This window comes from Canis aureus, chromosome 3 (assembly GCF_053574225.1).
Source record: "Canis aureus isolate CA01 chromosome 3, VMU_Caureus_v.1.0, whole genome shotgun sequence".
In the NCBI taxonomy this organism is placed as follows: Eukaryota; Metazoa; Chordata; class Mammalia; order Carnivora; family Canidae; genus Canis; species Canis aureus.
Window position 1 is genome coordinate 39,125,860 of NC_135613.1, and position 20,715 is coordinate 39,146,574.

General features: G+C 41.3%; 1 protein-coding gene and 1 long non-coding RNA gene across 12 annotated transcripts in view; one reads left to right on the top strand and one right to left on the bottom strand.

Moving 5' to 3' along the window:
- The first annotated feature begins 1,153 nt into the window (after nucleotides 1–1,153).
- LOC144310697 (uncharacterized) lies at nucleotides 1,154–19,118 on the top strand. Of its 2 annotated transcripts, none has more exons than XR_013376361.1 (3): nucleotides 1,154–1,254; nucleotides 13,047–13,202; nucleotides 17,558–19,118. It is a non-coding gene; the product is annotated as an uncharacterized LOC144310697 (long non-coding RNA). The 2 variants fall into 2 exon arrangements; XR_013376362.1 differs by having other exon boundaries at nucleotides 1,156–1,254; nucleotides 13,123–13,202.
- C3H1orf87 (chromosome 3 C1orf87 homolog) overlaps nucleotides 11,275–20,715 on the bottom strand; it is a 78,577-nt gene continuing 69,136 nt past the window's right edge. For 5 of the 10 annotated variants that reach the window (XM_077892004.1, XM_077892007.1, XM_077892003.1 and 2 more), the window contains 2 exons: nucleotides 17,687–17,897; nucleotides 11,275–11,777 (listed from right to left, as the gene is read on the bottom strand). In XM_077892004.1, the coding sequence (XP_077748130.1) occupies nucleotides 11,617–11,777; nucleotides 17,687–17,897 (372 nt within the window). In that variant the 3' untranslated portion in view covers nucleotides 11,275–11,616. Of the gene's footprint in view, nucleotides 11,778–11,812; nucleotides 13,159–15,547; nucleotides 15,622–17,686; nucleotides 17,898–20,715 lie in introns of those variants that run through there. The other 5 variants (XM_077892013.1, XM_077892014.1, XM_077892008.1 and 2 more) reach the window with 4 other exon arrangements.

Consider the following 20,715-nt stretch of genomic DNA (forward strand, 5'->3'; position numbering starts at 1 on the left):
TTTGTTTTTGTTTTTTTGAGGAGAGTCAGAAATGCAAAGAAAGACTTTAATTTTTTTTTTTTTTTTTGCCATCTGTTCAACAAGACGAATGAGTTTACCTTGAAAATAGTCACATTACAAAGTGATGGCTGGATGGGAACAATTTGTTATAATGCTCCAATTCCACTGCTTCTTTCCCAGTGGGGAGAATGCCCTCTTCAGTTACTGAGGCTCCAGAGCGTTGCTTCCTAATGGGAACTGGAGAACAGACAGCTATTCAAATTCTAACTAGAGCCTAGAAGGATGGTTCCTTTTGATTGAAAGAGAAAAAAAAAAAAAAAAGTCATGAGTCAGCTGCTTAGGAAAATGCCTCACTGATGATATTAGTACATAGAAGCAATTTCATCAGTCAGGGAAGCGCATTTTCAAGAGGTAAGATTGGCAGGGCAGAAAGGAAAGAATATTAATGAAGCTGTCAGGAGGGACGATAGTGCTGTGTCGGTTCTGAGCAGCAGAGGGAGCTTTGCTTCCTAATCCCGAAACACGTATTTGGCAAGAAGGCGACCATCATGGAGTCTGGGAGAATCTTGACCTCTCCTTGTTGGCTGTCGTAGAGTTCCACAATTTACTTACGAAAATTGCATTTGGATGGCTCTTAGGAAGAACCAGAGAGCAAAGGATGGTTAGTGACAATATTAGCCAACACTGCATAAAATTGGCTACGAGGCAGGCACTGTTCTAAGTACTTCATGTATATTATCTCATTAAATTCTCACAACAGCAGTATGAGGTAAGTAATAATGTTACTAAGCCCATTTGGGGATGAGGCAACTGAGGCAGAAGGAAGTTAAGTGACTTTTCCAAGGTTACACAGCTAATAATTTTCTATACTCTTAGCCATTAAGAACAAGTCGTATTTACGCTTTTGATTTTATTTGATTTTACGAACAGCTCTATAAGGTATTACTATTTTATTACCGTTATTTTATTAGTGGAGAATCTCAGGCCAAGAGAGAGACAGTCAGAGAGAATAGGGTAGAATGAACTTTACGGACTTTGGGCTTGGAGTGTTCAACAGATACTTTTAGTGCTAATATTCTAGACTCTCTATAATTGGCCAATAACAGAAGACTTGGAGAGCAGGACTCTGTTCTGAGCTTAATTCTAAGTTCCCTGCTTCTTACTGCTACCCTGTTTCCTACTACCTCCCTCCTCTGTGCTGGGCTCTGTGGGTGAGAGGTCAAGAGATGCAGAAGCCTAGTCTCTGAGCTGCAGGTACCCTGGACTACGTTGACTTCTCCCCTACTTGAGTTTCTCAGCCACTGGATCTGGAAATATGGGGTGTAATTTTAGCTCTCTCAGTTGGTAGCCTGGTGACTTTGACCTTGGGTTTCTCTAATCAGTCTGGAGCAGTGTGTTTGCAGGAGACAAGACTGAAAGAAGAAACAAAAATATCGTTTCCATCACTATGTGAGAGAGGGAGAAGGGAAGTCCTTGTACCTCCAAGGTTTACTTTCAGTAAAACAGTTATTTGGATCACATAATGGTGACTCTAGGGTCAAAAGTCTCTTTTGGGGCTGACAGTCTATGAAACCACAAGTTTCTGTAAAGCCTTGAGTGTATTATTAAATCTTCATATGGTGGCAGGAGACCTCAACCCAAAGGAATGACTCTAATGCAAGATTCTTCACCTTGGCACTATTTTGATGTTCTGAGTTGGATTATACCTCGTTGTGGGGGGTGTCGTGTGTCTTGTAGCAGCATCCCTGGCCTCTCTCTGTAGCACTATAACCTACTTGAGTCGAGTTGGTTGTCCCATAACCAAGATATAACCCCTAATGGTGGGAATGTACACATCATGGTAGACCAGGAGGACAGATGCTTTGGGTTGTTGTTGTTGATGATGATGATGATGAATAACACTTTTTCATTGGCTACTATGACCCACGCCTTGTTTTACAACACAGTCACACATGCAGTCATGATCTCTTTTCATCTTCACAGCCTCCCTATGCATTTGGTACTGTTAACCCTCTTCTATAGAAGAGGAAACTGAGGTACAGAGAGATTAAATAACTTGATCAAGGTCATATAAAACTCATTAGTAGTGAGTTGAGACTGTCTACTCCAGTGCTTACACCATCTGCTTTCCTGGAGGTAGTCTAGATGGCAAGACTCAATGTGTGGGCCACAGTCTGGTGTCAGCCAATAGACTGTTTGCTTCAATCTGTGTTGAAGTAAATCATCTGCATCACTAAGCACACCATTTAGTTCAACTAGTATTTTTTGGTAGCCAGACTTTCTAAATGAAGGAAGGATCGCATAGATTTATACACTGACACAAGCTCCTTGTCTTGTTGCAGGCAAACATTTTGTGGCAAGCAAGCACAGAAATGAAAATGTCATCTAATATGTGCATAGAACTTTATCATTGGCAAATTGTACTCCCTTCTATATAATCTTACATACTCCTTATTGATGCGCCTTTCCCTACCCTGTGAGGGTCAATGAAGAGGCAACATAGAGTAGATTCACTTTCCAGCTGAGGAGACTAAGGCTCAGGAAACTAAGTGGTTTTTCCTTGCTATTAAGTAAGCTGGGAGTCCAAAATACGAGTCCAAGTTTTCAAATTCATAGTTCACTGTTCCAGGTGCTACGATAGGACTGTATTCTGACCATATCCGTAAATGACTCTCTTCCTCTGTCCAGCTCCATGTCATTGCAAGGACCTAAAAATGGATTACCTTTCCTTCATTGGATACTCTCCTATTATAATATAACATGGTACCAAAAGAAACAACAGCATAGTTCTTTGGTCAATATACTTTCCATTCAAAAAGCACAATGCTCTCCTGAATCTGGTATTATGGAAAGAGCCTGAGTTTTAGACTCAGTCCTCACTCCCTTATTTACAAATTATGTGGTTTCAGGCACCTTTTAAAGCCCCTTTGACCCTTAGTTCCCTCATGTGTCAGATGGACATAATCACATTTACCTGTTGAATTGTTGCGATGGTCAAATTACACGTGGTGCCTACAAGATCAAGTGCATGGTGGGAGTGAAGTCAATGTGACTTTTCTCTCCTTCCTTTTATCTAGCATGTATTTTTTGATCCACTTCCATATCTCTAAAACTGTCTCCTAACAGTAACAAATAACAGTAGAAACTAATCTTTATCACTAATGCACAATCCATCTGGGAGAAAACCATTCCTTCTTAAATCAGGACTAATCAACGGGGCTTCAAGACCCAGCACCGTCCTACCATGAGCTTGTAGGAACAGATGGAAAATGGTCTGGGCAGATGGAAAAAGTCCATTTTCCAACAGGAATTATTTATTTGTGAAGTTGGAACCACTTGGAATGAATATTTTGAATTAGGAGGATGAAATATTGTAAGATTCACAACAGGGCCATGAAATTAACTAATGCACTGTGACTACCAGCGTCACTGTGAGGCAGGGAGTAGGAATAATAATGGGGCCTTCAAAAAATGGTTCAAACACATAAATTATTTACTTGTGTGTGCGTCAGTGTCAATGACTCCCTTGAAGCTGTTCTGCTGATGGCATTATCCTTCATGCCCTTCCTAAGAAAGGCTGTTCTTATTGCAAGGTCCTTTGTCTCTGTGATCAGGTTATTATAGAATGTGAATATTATAAAATACATAGCTATCATTTTATGAGACCTGTTTGGTGTTAGACACTGTATGTTTTCCATGCATTATATCTAGCCTCTATAATGATCCTGCAAAATAAGTACTTTAAGTCTAAAGTCTACTGTTTTATAGATGAAGAACCTTAAATTCAGTGATATTAAGTGACTTACCCAAGTCATACAATTGTGTGTAAGAGGTGTTCCTGTCTCTATTCTTGCATCTTAGAACTTTCCCCCCAAATGGCCCCTGAGCAATTGAAATATTCACCTGACCATACCACAGCCCTCTGTGCTTCGTACGGAGTCTTGGCTGGGCATCAAGGGCCTCCAAGACCTGATTCTGCTTTCTTCAGCTTTGCCTCCTCCACTCTCACCTGGAGCATCATGCTTGCAGTGTATGTAACCATAGTTCCCAGTTCCCAGAACAGAGGGCAGATTCATGTCTCAGGGTTTTGTTCACGGTCTTTTGCCTACTTGGAATGCTCAGTCCTATAACCCAAACACTCCCCACCCATCCCTATTTGGCCAGTTGCTTCTCCTTTGCCAGGACTTGGCTCAGTCATAAATGCTCTAGAAAGCTTACTTGACAACAGCCATGCTGCTATCACTGGACTGAGCCATGTGCCCCTCCGCTGTGCCTCAGTACTCCTGGCTTTTCTCTCACATAGCACTTCTACTCTGTTGTATTCAGTAGCTTTAGTGTCTGCTTTTGCTAACAGACTATGAGTTCTATCTCATTCATCTCCATATGCCTAGTACCCTGCACAGCTCTAAGCACAGTGGGGTGTTGGTTTTTGTTGAACCGATGAATGAATAAGTGGATAGATGGATAGAATGACAGATGCTTCCTGCTAAAGTATCTATGTGGTATATCTGTGTTTTCATAATGGCCTCAGACCAACAAATAACAAAGTTATCCATATAGGAATAAGTCATTAATGCCTCATCAGGATCCCAGAGAGGGCTGAGGGAAACCATGGTGTTGGCTGAGTGATGTTCTCAGAGTGAGAAGGATTAAGTGGGGGGCGGGGGGGGGGGGAATAAATGGGAGTAGACATGCATTTCCTTTTTTTAAAAAAATATTTTATTTATTTATTTGAGAGAGAGCATGAGCAGGGGGTGAAGGGCAGACAGAGAGGGACAAGCATGCTCCCTACTGAGCAGGGAGCCTGATGTGGGGCTTGATCCCAGCACCATGCTGGAATCATGACCTGAGCTGAAGGCAGACACTTATCCGACTGAGCCACCCAGGCACATCTAGACATACATTTTCTGACCCATTAAGAGCCAGGGGGAGAAACTACCAACAGATCAATCTAGACAGGGGTCAGTTAGAAAGAAGGTAGTCCAAGTAAGCCAGTGTTATTTGGGCAAGGGAATTTTCTGCGAAGTCTAGAAATATTTTGGGAAATCCATTCAAACTGTTTATTGAGACCTGACCATAGTAGGTGCTCAGCAAATACTTGTTAAATAAAAAAGAGACAACAGTACAGGCCTGAATTCCTCGTTTCCCTCCCAAGACACAAAAAACCCAGGATTATTAGAAGCCCCAGAAGGAAGTAGCACCCAGGCCATTTCTGCCCTCCTAGGCAGCCCAGGGTGGGAGTTATCACAGGATTTGGAGCTGGGAAGGTCTGTGTTAAATCATGTCTCTACTGCTCTTTTGCTGAGCCTCTGAGGTTCAGCTCTTCATTCATAAAGTAAAAATAATTCCCATCTCTAAAGGCCATCATGGGTATTAGGAGAAATTATAGTACCTGGCCCACAGCATGGGTTCAATACTGAGAGCTCCTTTACCCTTCTCTTGGGTTCAAGGAACCTTGGCATGAGGCAGCAGGACACAAATCCCAAGGCGTAGCAGTGTGGGGGAACACAGTTCTTGCACTCTGCCAACCTACTGCGGGCAGCTGGAAAATAAGCCAGGATGGAGGGGGACTGGCAGGACTGGCGAGGAATGGCCCCTAAGAGCTGTGTGAGGGAAGGCAAGTTCTCATCTCTGTCTCTAGCACCTCCTGCACCTTTAGCAAAGCCACAGAATTTCTCAGTCTCAGGATGCTCATCTGCAAAATGCTCACCGTTGTTCTTGCATTTTACTCCACTCCTGGCTCACTCCTGTATTTCCCCCTCCCCCAGGATAGAGGGTTTTCCTGAAAATATGCCCTAGATACTGCATAGGATATTACAGCTGAAATCAACTCCTTCAGGAAGTGGGGGAAATAATGAGCCCCAAATGTGTCTTCCAAAGGCAGAGTGTAGATTGGAACTCAGGCTCTGGAAGCTCCCATTGTGCATAGGTCTTTGTTTGGGGTCTTCCTGAGAAATAGCAGGGGTCCAATTAGACTAGGCCTCCTGGACTGCGTGCAGGTCAGCTAGGGGAAATATTGATTTAATTACAAGTGTAATGATGGTAACAAAAGACCAGAGGAGACTAAGCCAATCTGGGGATAGTGGTACCTTCTCTCTCCTTCTCTGCCATTGTAAAAGGTGACCAAGACCTGGCAACCTTTCAGAGGCTTCATAACCTGAGGCTTCTGTCATTCATGTTATCCTATACTTGGAAGGAACCATCTTTCCCAACACTGACAGATTTCCATCCATCTCAAGGGCTTCTGAGGACAGAAAGCTACTGCTCTTAGGGAGCAGCCCACTTTATTATTTATCAGTTCTGATCACTAGCATGTCTTTTCTCTGGCTGAATCAAAATCCATCTACCTATCATTTTCCCCATTCCTCACTCCATCCATGGACCCAATGGGAGATAGACTGCCTTTCCTACCTGCCTTTTTGTTTCTTTGCTCTCTTTGTCACCTGCTGAATACATGGTTGAGTAAGGAGTCAGAAGTGTTGCTAACCAAGGCCAGTGGGTGGGGGTATTCTGAGGTTGAGATGGCTTATTTGGGATGGGCTGTTTATTCAGAGGTACATACATAGGAAAGTAAAAATAGAGAGTGTAGGTCAGCATATGGATTATGGAAACTTTTATACAGTAAAGGACCCTTCCCAAGCTATCTATCTCCCCAATGGGAGTCAGTGGTGGAAGAAAACAAAGTTTTCTTTCCTTTTTTTTTTTTTTTTTTTGTTGTTGTTGTTGTTGGTTTTTGTTGTTGCTGTTGTTCTTAACTCTAGAAGGGCGGTTGTTGTTGTCATGATTGATCAAACTTTACATCCTCTTTGGCCTCAAGGGAGGGTAGAAAGGAGGTTAAAACAGAGACCAATTTTAGAAGAACAAATTGGAGCTGTCTGGAGAAGGAACTGTCTTAGAGATGTTAAGTAGTGAGGTCCACATCCCTGGAGGTGTTCAAACATAGTGAGTCCGAAGGAAACTGCTTAGAGACAACACAAGTATGTTGAAAAATGGTTTTGCTGATTGGAATCTCCCAGGGATTGGCCTATTGATCAGTATTTTGGAATTCCAGTGAAACAGAACCCTGGTAAGGGCCCCCTAATGGAATTGTTGAAGTCTGTATGGGAGAGCAGGATATGTGTTTTGAGCAAAGGCTTGGTGCAAGTCACTGACTGTTCTCCACCAGCTAAGTCTTTGTCAGAGCTCAATCTGCTTGTGAATTTGTCTGGAATCCATTCCTAGTGGCACCATCTGTTTGTGATTGTCCTATCATCTGACCATTTACCCTCTGTCAACTCCCCTCCTCTGGGCACTCCCACTGCCAGTTAGAGTTCTACCCATTGTCCAGTCTGGATAAACTGAGTCTGAGACTGGACAGCAGAGAGGGGAGAAGGAGGGACACCTTCCAGTGTGTTGGCATCCAAGCCCATGATGTGTCTGGGAAGTCCCTATCAGGCCTTCACACAGAACCTGGGGAGAGAGCATGTGGCTGAGCCAGAGCCATATTGTGCTCCAGGCAGTCTGATGGCTCCACAAATAATATTGATGCCTTTTGTTTGGAAACTTTTTTTTGGAGGCTTCCCATTTCCCAAGAAGCCATGTTAAATGCTGGGCCTCCCCCAAGCCACTGCCTTTTGCGTGGTCCTGAAGCTAACTGTGCAGGCAGATGAAGAGCCCTGAATGCTAATGAGAGGAATGGCTGGCATTCCTGAGGCACCCCAGCCCTGGGAAACCCCGCCTTTGTTGCTAAGGAGCCTTGGAACTGTAGCTGAAAGGCTCTAATGAGGAGGGGCAAGGAGAGAAAGAGAAGAAAGGCCAGCATTTGTTTGCAGAACTCCACAGTTCTCTGGCCAGCTCCAAAGCTGTCCAGTTGCTGATCCCAATTAGAATATCAAACCCTGTATTGTTTCTCTTAATGATCTTGGGAAATTCCTCTGAAGAGTCAGGGAGCACTTAGCAAACTCTTTGGATTGCCTGATCTATACAGTTGTTTCTCTGCTTGTGCAAACACACAATGCCAAGAGTCCTGAAAACACCTTTCATTTCAGTCCCCCGCAAGGCAGGGATGTAGCCTAGCCCTGAGAGCTGCAAGAGGGCAGAAGGCCACCGGCCTTCACAAGTTTCATGTAGGGGCTCCATTCTACAGATATTTTCCAGGTGCTCACTTGGGAGTGAATTTGGGCTGTGAGCTGGGGACAAAGCTGGGTAAGACCTCAGGCCTTTTTGGGAATGACCTCCAGACTTGCTTGGGTAACAGACCACTCATGCTACAGAGAATTTTGCAGGTTATTTGCTCTGACCTGCAAGCCACTGTTGGACTTAAAGTTGTGCACTGGGTTCTAATCCTGACTCAGTCATTCCCTAGCTGTTAGCCCTTAGGCGAGTACTTTTACCACCCTGGGCCTCAGTTTCTCATCTGTACAATGGGCTTCGTAGTGAAACTAGCCTAATTGGGTTACTGGGAGGAGTCAGAGCAGGTGAGAGAATGAAGAATGAGAATGTGGAGGGCATGGTCCCTGCCCTCGAGGACTACATGATCCTTGAGCCACCTGTTGGCTTGGAAGGGGTCTGTACTTGGAAAAGGGATTTGATGATTTAGGTTACTGAATGGAGTAAATGGAGATACTGTATAAGAGTAAAATAGGAGGCCAGTGTCCCCTCTGGAGCATGTCTATGTGACAGGTATAGTGCTGGGCAATTTGTACCATTATCTCCTTTAATATGAATGACTCCGGGAGATAGGGAGTGAACTGCCCAGGGTCATACATCTGGGAAGGAGGCTGCCCAGCTGGTGAGATTCAGCCTCTGTCATGTCTTCAGTGATCCATCTTTAGAGGCTGAGGCTTTCAGACAGTTGGGGCAGACACAGTTGACCCTGAGTCAGTCCAGGGCATTCTGGAGTTTGAACAGTCCACCGCACACAGACACCAGTATAGAAAGGTTCTGCTAGAGAAAACTGGTCAAGACCGCAGACACCAGACTTCTCTACCCAAGTGTTAGAAGCTCACAGTGACAGTCACTGAGAGTATACAAAATAACACTAACATCTGAGGGGGGGAAGAGAGAAAGAGAGAAAGGTAATAGATTTTCCATAAAAACAAATCATGGAGAAGTCCTAGGATAGAGGTCAAACCAGTATTCTAGAGCATAATGACCTCATAGCATTTTCCTGTTTATGTCCAATGGTTTGTTTGCCTCAAGGCCTCATTTAACATCTGCTGTCACACTGTCACCTTGATATCTTCGCTTTTCTCTATGACTTAAGTTGAATTTTGTTTCTTTTAATGTTTACTCAGAGAAAATTGAACGAGTATTTACTTTTGTAAGGTGGAAGTCTTGCAAATGCATGCACACACACATACATACACAAACCCCTTGGGGGTAAAGTAGTGGACAATTCCAGACAGGAGATGATTCAAGAACAATTGTTCTTTGGTCCTAGAAGACAGATATATCTCAAAATTTGTTTTTGCTATAGGGGTAGCCTTATGTCCCTGTGTCATTTCACGCAGACCATTGTTCAAGCATCTTGATGCTCAGCAGCTAAGAGAAGGGGGCATAAGAAAGGTCCATCTCTACCATGTGTAAGAACCGTCCAAATGGCATGACTCTTGGTGTTTATAACACTCCTGTGAAACAGTGTTTATGTTACTGAAGCTCAGAGAGATTGAACACTTGCCAAGGCTATTACCTACTAAGTGCCAGAGCTGGATTTGGGTGGGTTTTAAAGCCTTTTCTTCTTCTGCTTTCTGTTTAAGAACGGGTAGTGGTGGTGGGATGACTGTGGATCCACATATGGCCATGGCTACCCCACTTCCAGAAGCATTTAGCCAGCCAGCCCTAAGTACAGGGTGTGCATGACTTGTGGTCACATAGCTCTGGGACACCTTTCATGCTGCATTCTGGGTCAGTGGAGTCACCTCCAGCTGTGTGAGTTGGTAGGTGCTGAGGCTATCCATCAGGAGCTAATCTAGATATTGCACACAAAGAATTGGGTAAGGTAGGGTTACACCCTCCAGGACCACACAAATGAGTCTGATAACCCTGGCTTCATGTTTAGGACCTCCCATCATCCAATCCTCTTTCCAGTCCACTTCCCCACAGAGATGTAGGGTGGACAGGGTATTCTTAGGTATGTGACCAGTGTTCTTCAGAAGGCTCTAACCCTCTGGCCAGTTATCAACAGGCACAGCCCTTTGCTTTTCTACCCTTTACTTCTTTGAGTCTCTTTCCTCAACAGTATTGAGTACTGTTGAGTACAGTATTTACTCAATATGGTAAAACCCACCACAGTGAGTCATCAGAATTGGATGAAGCAAAATATGTCCAGTTCCCAGCACAAGTTAGTTGCCCAACGTATACTGATTTGTCTGATCTAATATTCTAATTTCCCTCATTTGACATTTTGGTAGCTTGAGAAAGCCATGTTTATTTGCTTACTTCTCTGACCTCAAAAGCAGCTAGCAGGGCCAAGGGTTCTAGAATGTTAGAGAGATGGTCAGTGGGCCTCAAGAGGCATTTTTTTCTGGGTTACTCAAGGATTGTGAAAACTAAAGCAGGTCATACTTGAAGCCTTTAGAGATCATTGATGTTAGTGAATCAAAATTATTTTGTTCTTAGGGCTTTGTTTATGAGATTTTATGAGACACCCCTCTACATAAAATAGATAAAAAGAGATGCTCAGAGATCTTTTTACTTTTCCCCTTGACCTAACTCCTTTGTTCTGTCTGAAAACCAGAATCCAGGTCACTCAACATTAATGATGGTTCTGGGAACACATTTGTCTCTGAAGTCCTGGGTCAGTATTCCTTCAGTGAGCTCATGCTACCTGTGTGGTGTGATGTGCGTGTTCTGTGGGAGGTGCAAGTTGGATAGAACTGTGGGAACTTGTGGAAAGTTTTGCTTGATTTTTCTGCCAGAGAGAGCAAAGAAGATGTTGCCTATTTCCAGAATCCTTTGTCCCAGGTGTCACTTATTTAAAAACTGATACTTTGGGAAGAAGATAATCCCTGGGGATAGTGTAACATCATCTTGCTTTGTACTAGAGAAAATATCTCACTTGTTCAGAAAACTTGCTAGGAGAATTCTGCTCCTACCCTTACCTTAGTATTAATATATTGCCAATAATTTTATCTTTTATAATGTGAAAATCCTACCTAGAATAGTGACTAGAGGAAAGGCTAGTTTACTTATCTAAAAATGATGTATCTAGGTCTCCTATGTGACAGGCATTTTTGGGAGTTGATAAGAATATTTAGCTTTTTTTTTTTTTTTTTTTTTTTTTTTTTTTTTTTACTATTTGGAATTGCAGGGTTTGCAAAAAATAAAGTTTTATCAGCAATATAGGGGGGAAATCATGTAATGATAATAAGGAGCTTTATGAGAATAGAAGAGGACTTTAAGAAATTGAGTTCTTGCCACCTCAGGAGGGGAAACCTGGTTTTCCAGGGTCAGTCTGGGCTGCTTATGGGGGAGCATCATAGCCAGAAAAGAAGTCCAAGTCCAAAGCATCTCCAGTGCTGTATCGGCCTCAACTCTGACAGTGCCTCTACCACTACACTCAGGACGGGGAGGAACACGTGTCTGGGTAAAAAGGAAGATAAAGGAAACATCTGTTCTCACAATATGGGCTTGTTATCATAGCTCCTTTAAGTACTGAAGTGCTGGTTCCAAGAGCATATTTTCTCCCACACGGAATCTCCGCAAGGCTTGGTCGATTTTCTGAGGGCTCAGGGACAGGTTGTAAATGAGATTGTAGTTGTGAATGAGACGTCTGGCCCGTTCTTTCTCCAGGACCCCTGCAATTTGGTCAGGTGGGTGGGAAGTTTTGAAAACAGGATGGAGAAAGCAAAAAAGAGAAAAGAAATCTATATTAGCTTGAATGACTTCTGAGTAAAAAACAAAATGCTAATTTTTTGACACTTTCAGCTTCTTAAAGCAATTTAAGCTTGTTCTTTGTGGCCATAAAACTTTACCGGCCAATTTTTAAAACAGGTAGGGTGTCTGCTAAACTCAATTTCTTACTTTTCTGGTTTATTTTTATCTTACTGAAGTAGCCAAACATGTTCCAAACATGCAGGATTCAAACAGCTCATTTTTATGCATCTCTGAAAATGTATTTACTGTGACTCCCTCCTGCTTGCTTAAGTGTAGAGCATGACATCAGCAAAGAGGAACAACTCATTCATAAGCCCCTAATTGTGAGCTGGTATATGTCAGATACTATATACTTAGGAATATAGAGGATTTAGGGAAGGAACTTTTTACCTCAGGAAGATCCCCAACCAGTTGGGACAGTAAGATATGCAGAAAATTAGCTAGAGTACAGCAATAGTAACTGAGACTTATGTAAGTAACATTTACTACGTTTCAGGCATTCCCACGAACATTTTACCAATAGTAATTCACTGAATGCTCACAACCACCCATTTTACAGAGGGATAAACTGAGGCACAGAAATGGTAAGCCACTTGCCCAAGATTGCTTGAATCCATGCATTTAACCATGACACTACATCATAGAGTAAGGGGAAAGAGATTGTTGCAAGGAAGGCTCAGATTGTTTCCTAAAGATGTTCCTTGAATTGTGGAGATCTACAACCCCAGGTGTCCAGAAAAGCTTTTCAATATCTTTTGTAGGGATTAAAGATACATCCCTTGCATGTTGTTCTTCTACTTTCCTGTACTCATGGAGGCTATAATAATGATTGTGAAATTCTTTTTCAAAGAGGTCAGATGCAGTCCTCTAGTCATTTTGTAAACACCACAACCAGTCCATTTGAGGTTGGGTCTACTAGACACTTGTTATCTCTGTTTAAGCTGCCAAGTATTTATATTTCAATGAGCAAGTACTGTTGAGTATGATGCTCCCCTCTGGACCTCTCTGTGATGGGTGTTCTTAACAGTGGGCTACAAACATTTTGGGTCCTGATGTGATTTATTATATTCAGTTCTATTTAGTTCTATCCCATCCCACCCCATTCCATCCCCATTTGTTTCTTTTCTGTTCTATGTAGGCTTGTTTATTGTCTCTCTCTTCTATTAGAGTGTTGATCCTTTCTTCTGCAGAAATATCTTTCTTTGGGTTGGCCAATTGCATCTTCGCAGTTCTCTACATCGGGTGGATTCTCTTGATCTGGTCTAGGTTGGATCTCTCAAGACATTGCCTCATAGTCTGCCTCTGGAAATAGAAGTCATAGGCTTTGGAGTAAGTGTCTGACTGGGGTAAGTACTTTAACTTTCTGAGACTCAGTTTCCTCAACTTTAAAATAGGGATAATTAAACTGTATCAAAATCATTAAAATAATGAAAGCTTAGCACAGTGCCCAGAACTATTAAGCACTCATTAAAGCAAGCATTATTATAGGATGAGAATAGGTATAGCACCAGTATTATTCCAAATAAATAAGAATATGTCTTAATAAGAATATTTTTTTAATATATAAAATTTAGTTTGTATTTTAATTAAAAATTAAAAGTAGTAGTAGAAAATATATGCAGGAATCACCACTGGTGGGCATAAGGGACATTTTCTACTATCTTCTAAGCTATGCCACTGTTAGAGGATTCCTTGTGTCAAACAAAAGTCCATTGACTGAAATTTGTATCTATCTAATTTACTGTCATTAGGGGCTGCCCAGGACAGCTGCATAAAATAACCTTTACAATCCATCTTAGTGTTGGGAGGCTATTCTTGTCCCATCACAACCAAAATGAAAGGAATAAGAAGAGCCTCTTTAACATCCACTTCACTCTACAGTTTGCAAAGAACTCTCAAATCTCATGTGATCCTTTCTCAAAGCAGGGAGGTATGTTTTATTATTATCAGTCTTAGTTTATGATGAGGAAATAGGCTCAGAGAATATAAACAACTGACTTTCAGGGCTTAGCAATTAGTAAAGTCTGGACTCGAATCTAAGTCTTCTGGTAAAACCAAACAAATAAACAACTGACAAAACAAGAAGCAAAACCTCATGTTCTTTCTAGTATGTCATGGGAGTTTAGTGTAGTGGGAAGTCCAGTACAACTCGGTTTGAATTATGGCTCTACTTCCCACTGGCCCGTCTTTTACCACTTTGAGCTTGGCTTTTTCCTCCGTAAATAAGGACACTAATCCCTTCAGCATGTGGTTGATGTGAGGAGTTAGTGATTCACTGTGTGCAAAGTCCAGACCCATGCAAAGAATGTCCTTGAGGGCTGTCATTGCATTCTGCCTCCTTGAACTGGAAAACATTTTCTATCTAGCCTTCAGTTCATTGGGAAGATTCCAAATCTACCATTCACCCAAACATTTATCCCAACCGCCCTTCTTTCTTTAGAAAACACAACCAGTTATTCACAGTCATTTCTTATTCTTTCTCCTCAAGGATATTTTCTTGACAACCCCTGTTAGAACATAAGCACAGAGTAGGTTCCCAGAAACACTAATTTGATGATGGATGGTCTGTCTTCACCCTGAATGAAGAACACCCTGGCCTACATATTTCCTTGCACATAATAAAGAACACTGATTCATCAATAGGCAAAGTAGGTATCATCTGCTCAGTGTCTCAAATGAGGCTGTGGTGGTCAGCTAAATACTGTGGGTAATAAACCAACTAAATGACCTCAGTTAATCCTCTTCCCTCATTAAAGATAGTTATAGATGTTCCCAGATCAGGCTGACACATTCCCTGGCTGATGAGGAACTAATGAATTTCATAGAAACAGAGAAAACAGGCATAAATAGTGAAGAGGCCATGAGAGAGGCATTTCAAATCTGCCGGAATCTGTCTCCAAAGTCAACAAAACTCTGTTTTTCCTCAGAACAGTTCAAAAGTATGAGAAAGGTCCTGGTCTTTGGGGAGTCTCTTAGCAACTAAGTTTATGATCCATCATCCATCACTGCAACTCAGCATTTGTTTCTTTAGAAATGTCTTCCTTCTTCACCTGATGTTTTTTGTTTTTGTTTGTAACCCCATCACCACTCTTAGGTAAGAATACCTAGACTTATACATATACAACATCATTAATGTCAGATGTAGAGTTCAGTGATTCATCAGTTGCATATAACACCCAATGCCCATCACATCACATGCCCTCCTTAATGCCCAACACCCATTTACCCTGTCCTCATTATTACTATTTCAGTAACTTTTTGATCACTTTTTCTCCAGTATCTTCCCTAAATTATCTGTCTCCACTTTTATTGTGTTCTCCTCTGATCAAACCTTCGGTGAACACTGGGTAGAGGATTAAGCCTCATCCTAGCACTCAGGATTTGCAGTAGGATCTCACCTTCACTATCTAATCCAACATGAACCTTCTAAGCTTTGCAGAAGATGGTTTCAACTCAGAACGCACTCCCCAACTATCCAAAGTAAACCCCAACCTCTCCCGAAGCCTCACTTAAACTCTCTCTTCCATGGAGCCCTCTCTGAACACTTAGGTCACATTAGATAAGCTGCTGTTCATTTTTCTTCTCTTTCTTTTGGACTCTTTAACTCTTCTTTATGTATTCAATTATTATACTTTATGTTGTCCTTGAAAATGTTTGGTTTTTGGCATTACTATCTGTCTTGGTGTCTTACCTAAAGGTCCTTTAGTCCAAAGATCATGTCTCATTCTTTCTGGGTTTCCCTCTGGTCCAGCCTCTGACACAGTGCTGGGTTTATAACACATGTTTAATAAGTTATTTTCTAATTCAGCTATATGAATTTTTCATTTAAAATTTTCACCTCCCCCTCTCTTTGGTATGATTATTGGAATTCCTTGGGTATTGTGTAGTAGTACCCAAGGGTATTCCTTGGGTATTGTGAGTTCTTTATATTGTCTACACTTAAGTGCTTTGGAAATTTAAAACAAAAAAACAAAAACACACAGAGAATGAAAACACAGGCATTGCTACTGTTACATGATTACTTCTAGAGTGTGCTATATATCCACTATTTTTTTTGTTGTTGTTGAGATATAATTGACATATACCATTATATAAGTTTAAGGTGTATACTGTGATGATTTGATACATGTATATATTGGGAAATGTTTAACACAATAAGGTTAGTTAACATATTCTTTATCACACATAGTTACCATTTTGTTGTGGTTATAGTTTTGGTGGTGAGAGCATTTAAAACTCTACTGTCCTAGCAACTTTCAAGTATACAATACAGTATTGTTAACTGAAGTCATCATGCTGTACGTTAAATTCTTGGAACTCATGCATCTTCTAACTGAAAATTTTGCTCTTTGACCAATGTCTCCCATTTTTTCCCAGCAATTACCATTCTACTTTCCATTTCCATGGGTTCCATGCTTTTAGGCTTCACGTATAATACACTAACTCACTATAACTACAGAATGTCATTAAATACCACCATTTCAGTCCATGTGCATTTGTATCTGCTCCCTCTTCCCCAGGTTTCTGACCTTGTCCTGGACTTTGTTTTCACTTGGACATTGCAAGTCCTTTCTCCTTTCCTTACTTTCAGTTTCTCCTTCAATCTGTAGACAGCCATCTATGATCTTTCTGAAATACAACTTCATCATACCGCCACCCTGCCTAGAAACTCTCAGTGCTACTCACTCTTTTTGAACTAAATCCAAATTCCTCGGTCTGGCATCTAAGATCTGGAATCTTATATTTCTACCTTTATCATTTCACATTCTTCTTAATAGCCCTTATATTCTTTCCAGTCCAAACTTCTTGCCCTGAACTTCACACATAACACTTTACTTGGCTAATGTGTACCTTTGCCAGAAAGGTCTATTTTATTCCTTTGCATGTAAAGCACACTTTATCCTTAATGGTTAATTTCACACTGATATCACCGTTCCTGATCTCACTAGGAAGGAATACTCCTTTCTCTGAATGCCCACATAGCACACTGTAATGGTACTTATTACCTTCCATCTTGGATTTATTTATGTATTTACATTCATTCCTTTCTTTGTTCCTTCAAAAAAAATTTGAACAGAATTGTGCAAGGTGCAAGGGCAAAAAACAGAATAGAGTCTACTGGTGAGATTGTTTAAGTCCCCAAATAAAAAATATTTATATCAACTATGATAATGGTTGTTAAAGAACTCCAAGAGGCCAGATAAAAGTTAGCCTAGATCTGTCTGGGGAAATCTTGGGTGTCTCAGGGGAGTAGAGCCTGAGTTCTAACACAAAATATGTTTAGGCATGAGATAGCCAGGTGGACTAGATGGAGAGTTGGCCCAGGGGGGTGGGTGGGGTAGGAAGAGGAGAGGCAGACAGCTTAGATGGAGGGCATAGGTTGAGTAAAGGAGCAGCCACTGGAGAAAGCATGGCATGTTTGAGGAGGGCAAGTTATTCATTATGACAGGATAGGATACACTGAGAGAATACCAGTTGAAGGAGAAAGGACTTGTAAGGTGGACAGAACCAGCTTTTGCCTTGCTAAGGAGTTTGGAATTCAGCCTGTCAGGGGGTGCACTGAAGATTTCAGCTGGGAGTTGCAAGATTGGACTGTGTGTTAGACTCCAGGAGTTGAATGGAGGAGGGTCAGACACGAAGGACTGTGAGTAATCTGGTGGGGGATTCATGTCTCAGTCTGATTTATCTTTGTATTTTCCAGTTGCGTTCCCAGTATCAGTGCACATGGATTATATACAAATTGTCTTTGATAAGAAGTGAAAGAAGAGGTGTCTACTTCCAGACTTGAACAAAAATAGAAAGCATATCAGCTCTCAGCGGCTCACTTCACCTGTATTACTCAGATCACACAGGTAGAGGGCATTCTCCAGCTTCCTGAACCTGTTGATCCACATCTCCTGTTCTTCAGACTCTTTCTTCATCATCATTGGACTCACAAAAGGCTGTGAGACTGGCCTGACCTTCAGGGCTTGTAGGGGATCATCTGGGGCTGAAATCTCAGCAGGACGGTGTTCTGATGGCAGCTTCTCTTCTGGAGTTTTCTACCAAAACAACACAAGCATTGCACTGGCAATACATTCACCACAAAGAACTCTTCCAGTCTCTTGGCCAAAGATGAGGCCACACAGCTAGCAAGGTTTATTGCAAGGTCTGGCTTTGTAAAGCTAGAGGATGTGTTTCAAATCCTCTGTGCCATAGGACCATATCTGCCAATTCTTGCTGGATATAAACTATGTTGAGTTGGTTTTTTTTTTTGGTTGTTGTTGTTAAGAGAAGGGTGGAATCATGCCTTTATTCAGTTTACATTTCTGACTTACACAAAACAAAGGTTTTTGTAACTGAGAATTTTTATGATATTCTACTCTGTTTTATACTAGTGGGATACACAAGAGATAGGCTTCAGGCAATGCTTATAATTTCTTTGTGGGAAACCTCTGCATCATGAGTGTGAGATTCTTGACAGAAAGTGATTGAAACAATACTGATATTATCTTAGGCTCCTGGGCCCATTCTACTAAACCATAAAGCACCTCTGTGGTCTGTCCATTCTACACATTTAACAGAGGAAGCTGCGACCCAGGGAGTGGAAGTGACTTACTAAGCTCATACAGTCAATGGTAGACACAAAACTAGAAGGTGAGTGTAGAGCTTATGTCTAGTCCCTTTTGGTATTCTAACTCCATGTCCAGTACAGAATAGAGGTGGTTTTAGAACAAGTGGACAAATGAGTCCTTACTGTGCCATGTAAGACATTCTATCACCTACCATTAAGAGAGAGAGTGGACATCAGCTGTTTGATCTGCCCAGCCCCACTTTTCCAGACATTGCCCATCCTCCCTATCTACATGACTGTGGAGAAAACCACCATGTATCTAAGGACATGATGCAGGACTGGCCACCTAATGCAAAATGGGCCAATAAACACACTGTCCAGTGGTTTTGGAACTATTTGTGAGAAATAGAGACAGACAAAGAAAGAAAAATAGAGGCCATTCTGTGTGAGATGTAGGAATTCTAGCAGGTTTTCCACTCTGTGTATTGAAAATGAGAAAAAGATGGTCTTCCAAGAAAGATAGACACATACACAGGAAGATACATAGATAGAGGATGTGAAGCTGACAGCAGAGAGAAAAGACACAGGAAGTCATGATGTTGTTCAAGTCCCTGACTTTAGTGTGTTGTTATGGTTCTGACCTTAGTGTAATATGCTTGTCTATCCTTCCATTATATTAAATTGGTAGAGTTGGCTCTGTTCACCACAATGCAAATAATCTTAACTAATTTGCCTTAGAATTATGCCTCTAACTTCTGTATCTCTGTGGTTCCTCCAATTTTCAAATACCTGAATTTCTCCAGTTTTGTACCTTTGTCTCAAACTTCTCACATGAGTTGTGAAAAATCCCATAGCTCTAAAGAATGGAAATTGCAATAAGACACCAAGTTTTGAGTTTGTTAACAAACACGGATTGAGCTGCTTCTGGGAATTGTAAAGAACTGTTTTGTTTCAAAGAATAGAATGCGATATGAAATTGCAACCATATGGGTGACCAGCAACCGGTAAATTGCAAGAGATTAATATAAAAGAATTCCACATTGATAAAATCAATCTTGAGAAACAGATAAAGTTTTCATAAAGTAAATAAATAGGATTATTATACTTTTTAGAGATTTGGACCCCTTTAGAAATCTGATGAATACTTTAGATAATCTACCCAGCTAAATGCACACTTGCATAGAGTTTGGTGGATGACTTTAGAGAATTTAAAAGAGGTCCTTGGATCTGAGAAGCTGATTTTAAATAACTTTGTATTCCTTCAGATAGTTTAACATTCTCTTTGATCACTAAAGGCAGGGAAAGGGAGGATTTGTATAGACCTGAATTAGGCTCAACTAAGTAAGTAGGTGACACACCCTATATTGTTTTAGTCCCGCTGTAGATGTAACAGGGTAAAGTCCAAATTCCTTACCTGGCACATAAGATCATTCAAGTTTTTGTTCTTTTTCTTCTTTCAAATTCTATGTATGCACCCTTTTTCTCTCATTTTTTCCAGCCTCATAAAATGAAGCTGTATAATGCCTTTATGCTTTATACATGCTATTCCCTCTGTTGTGAGAGCCCTTCTTATCACTCATGCCTTGATTGGTTGGGCTTCTACTCATCCTTCAAGACCCAATTCATATTTCACTTCTTGTGGGCAGCCTTCCCCAAAGCCCCAGGGTGGGTGACGGGTGATTCTTTGCAGCCCTTTTATCCATCGCAGCACTTATTAGAGGATATTGTAACTGTTACAGCATCTCTCTTCTCTACCAGGGGTCTAGAGACTGGGCCTATGAGGTGGTCATTTGTAAACCTTCAAGGTCTGGTTAGTGACCGGCACAGGTTGGTTTTGAAGACATGTTTACTGAATGAATATGGGAATGAATAAATGATTTTCTCTGGGAAAAGAGGAAATGTGTCTTACCAAACTTCTGCTTCAATTTCTCTCTCTAAAGTGGGGCAATGAATGCTGCTTATAGAGAAATGTGAGAAGAATCAATTATTGTAGAGATGCAGTAAAATCCTCAAACAAGAGGCAAAATAAAAGAGCAAAGTATATTTTTTATAATCTTGTTCACAACAGACTTAACACTCAAGGAGAAAAGCATTTGCTGTTGTTTCTTGCATGGCAAGAGGCTTGCCAAAATGGATACTATTTTCTAAAATATTTCGAAGTGTGAAGTGCATGAAGAGGCCTCCCGTCATTTTAAGATGAATTTTGTTCTAATCCGGGCATTTAAAAAACAACAACAACAGAAAAACTCAGGCTGTTTTTCAATTCTATCTGCATCTTCTTTTGGCTAAGTGCTGGGAATATTAAA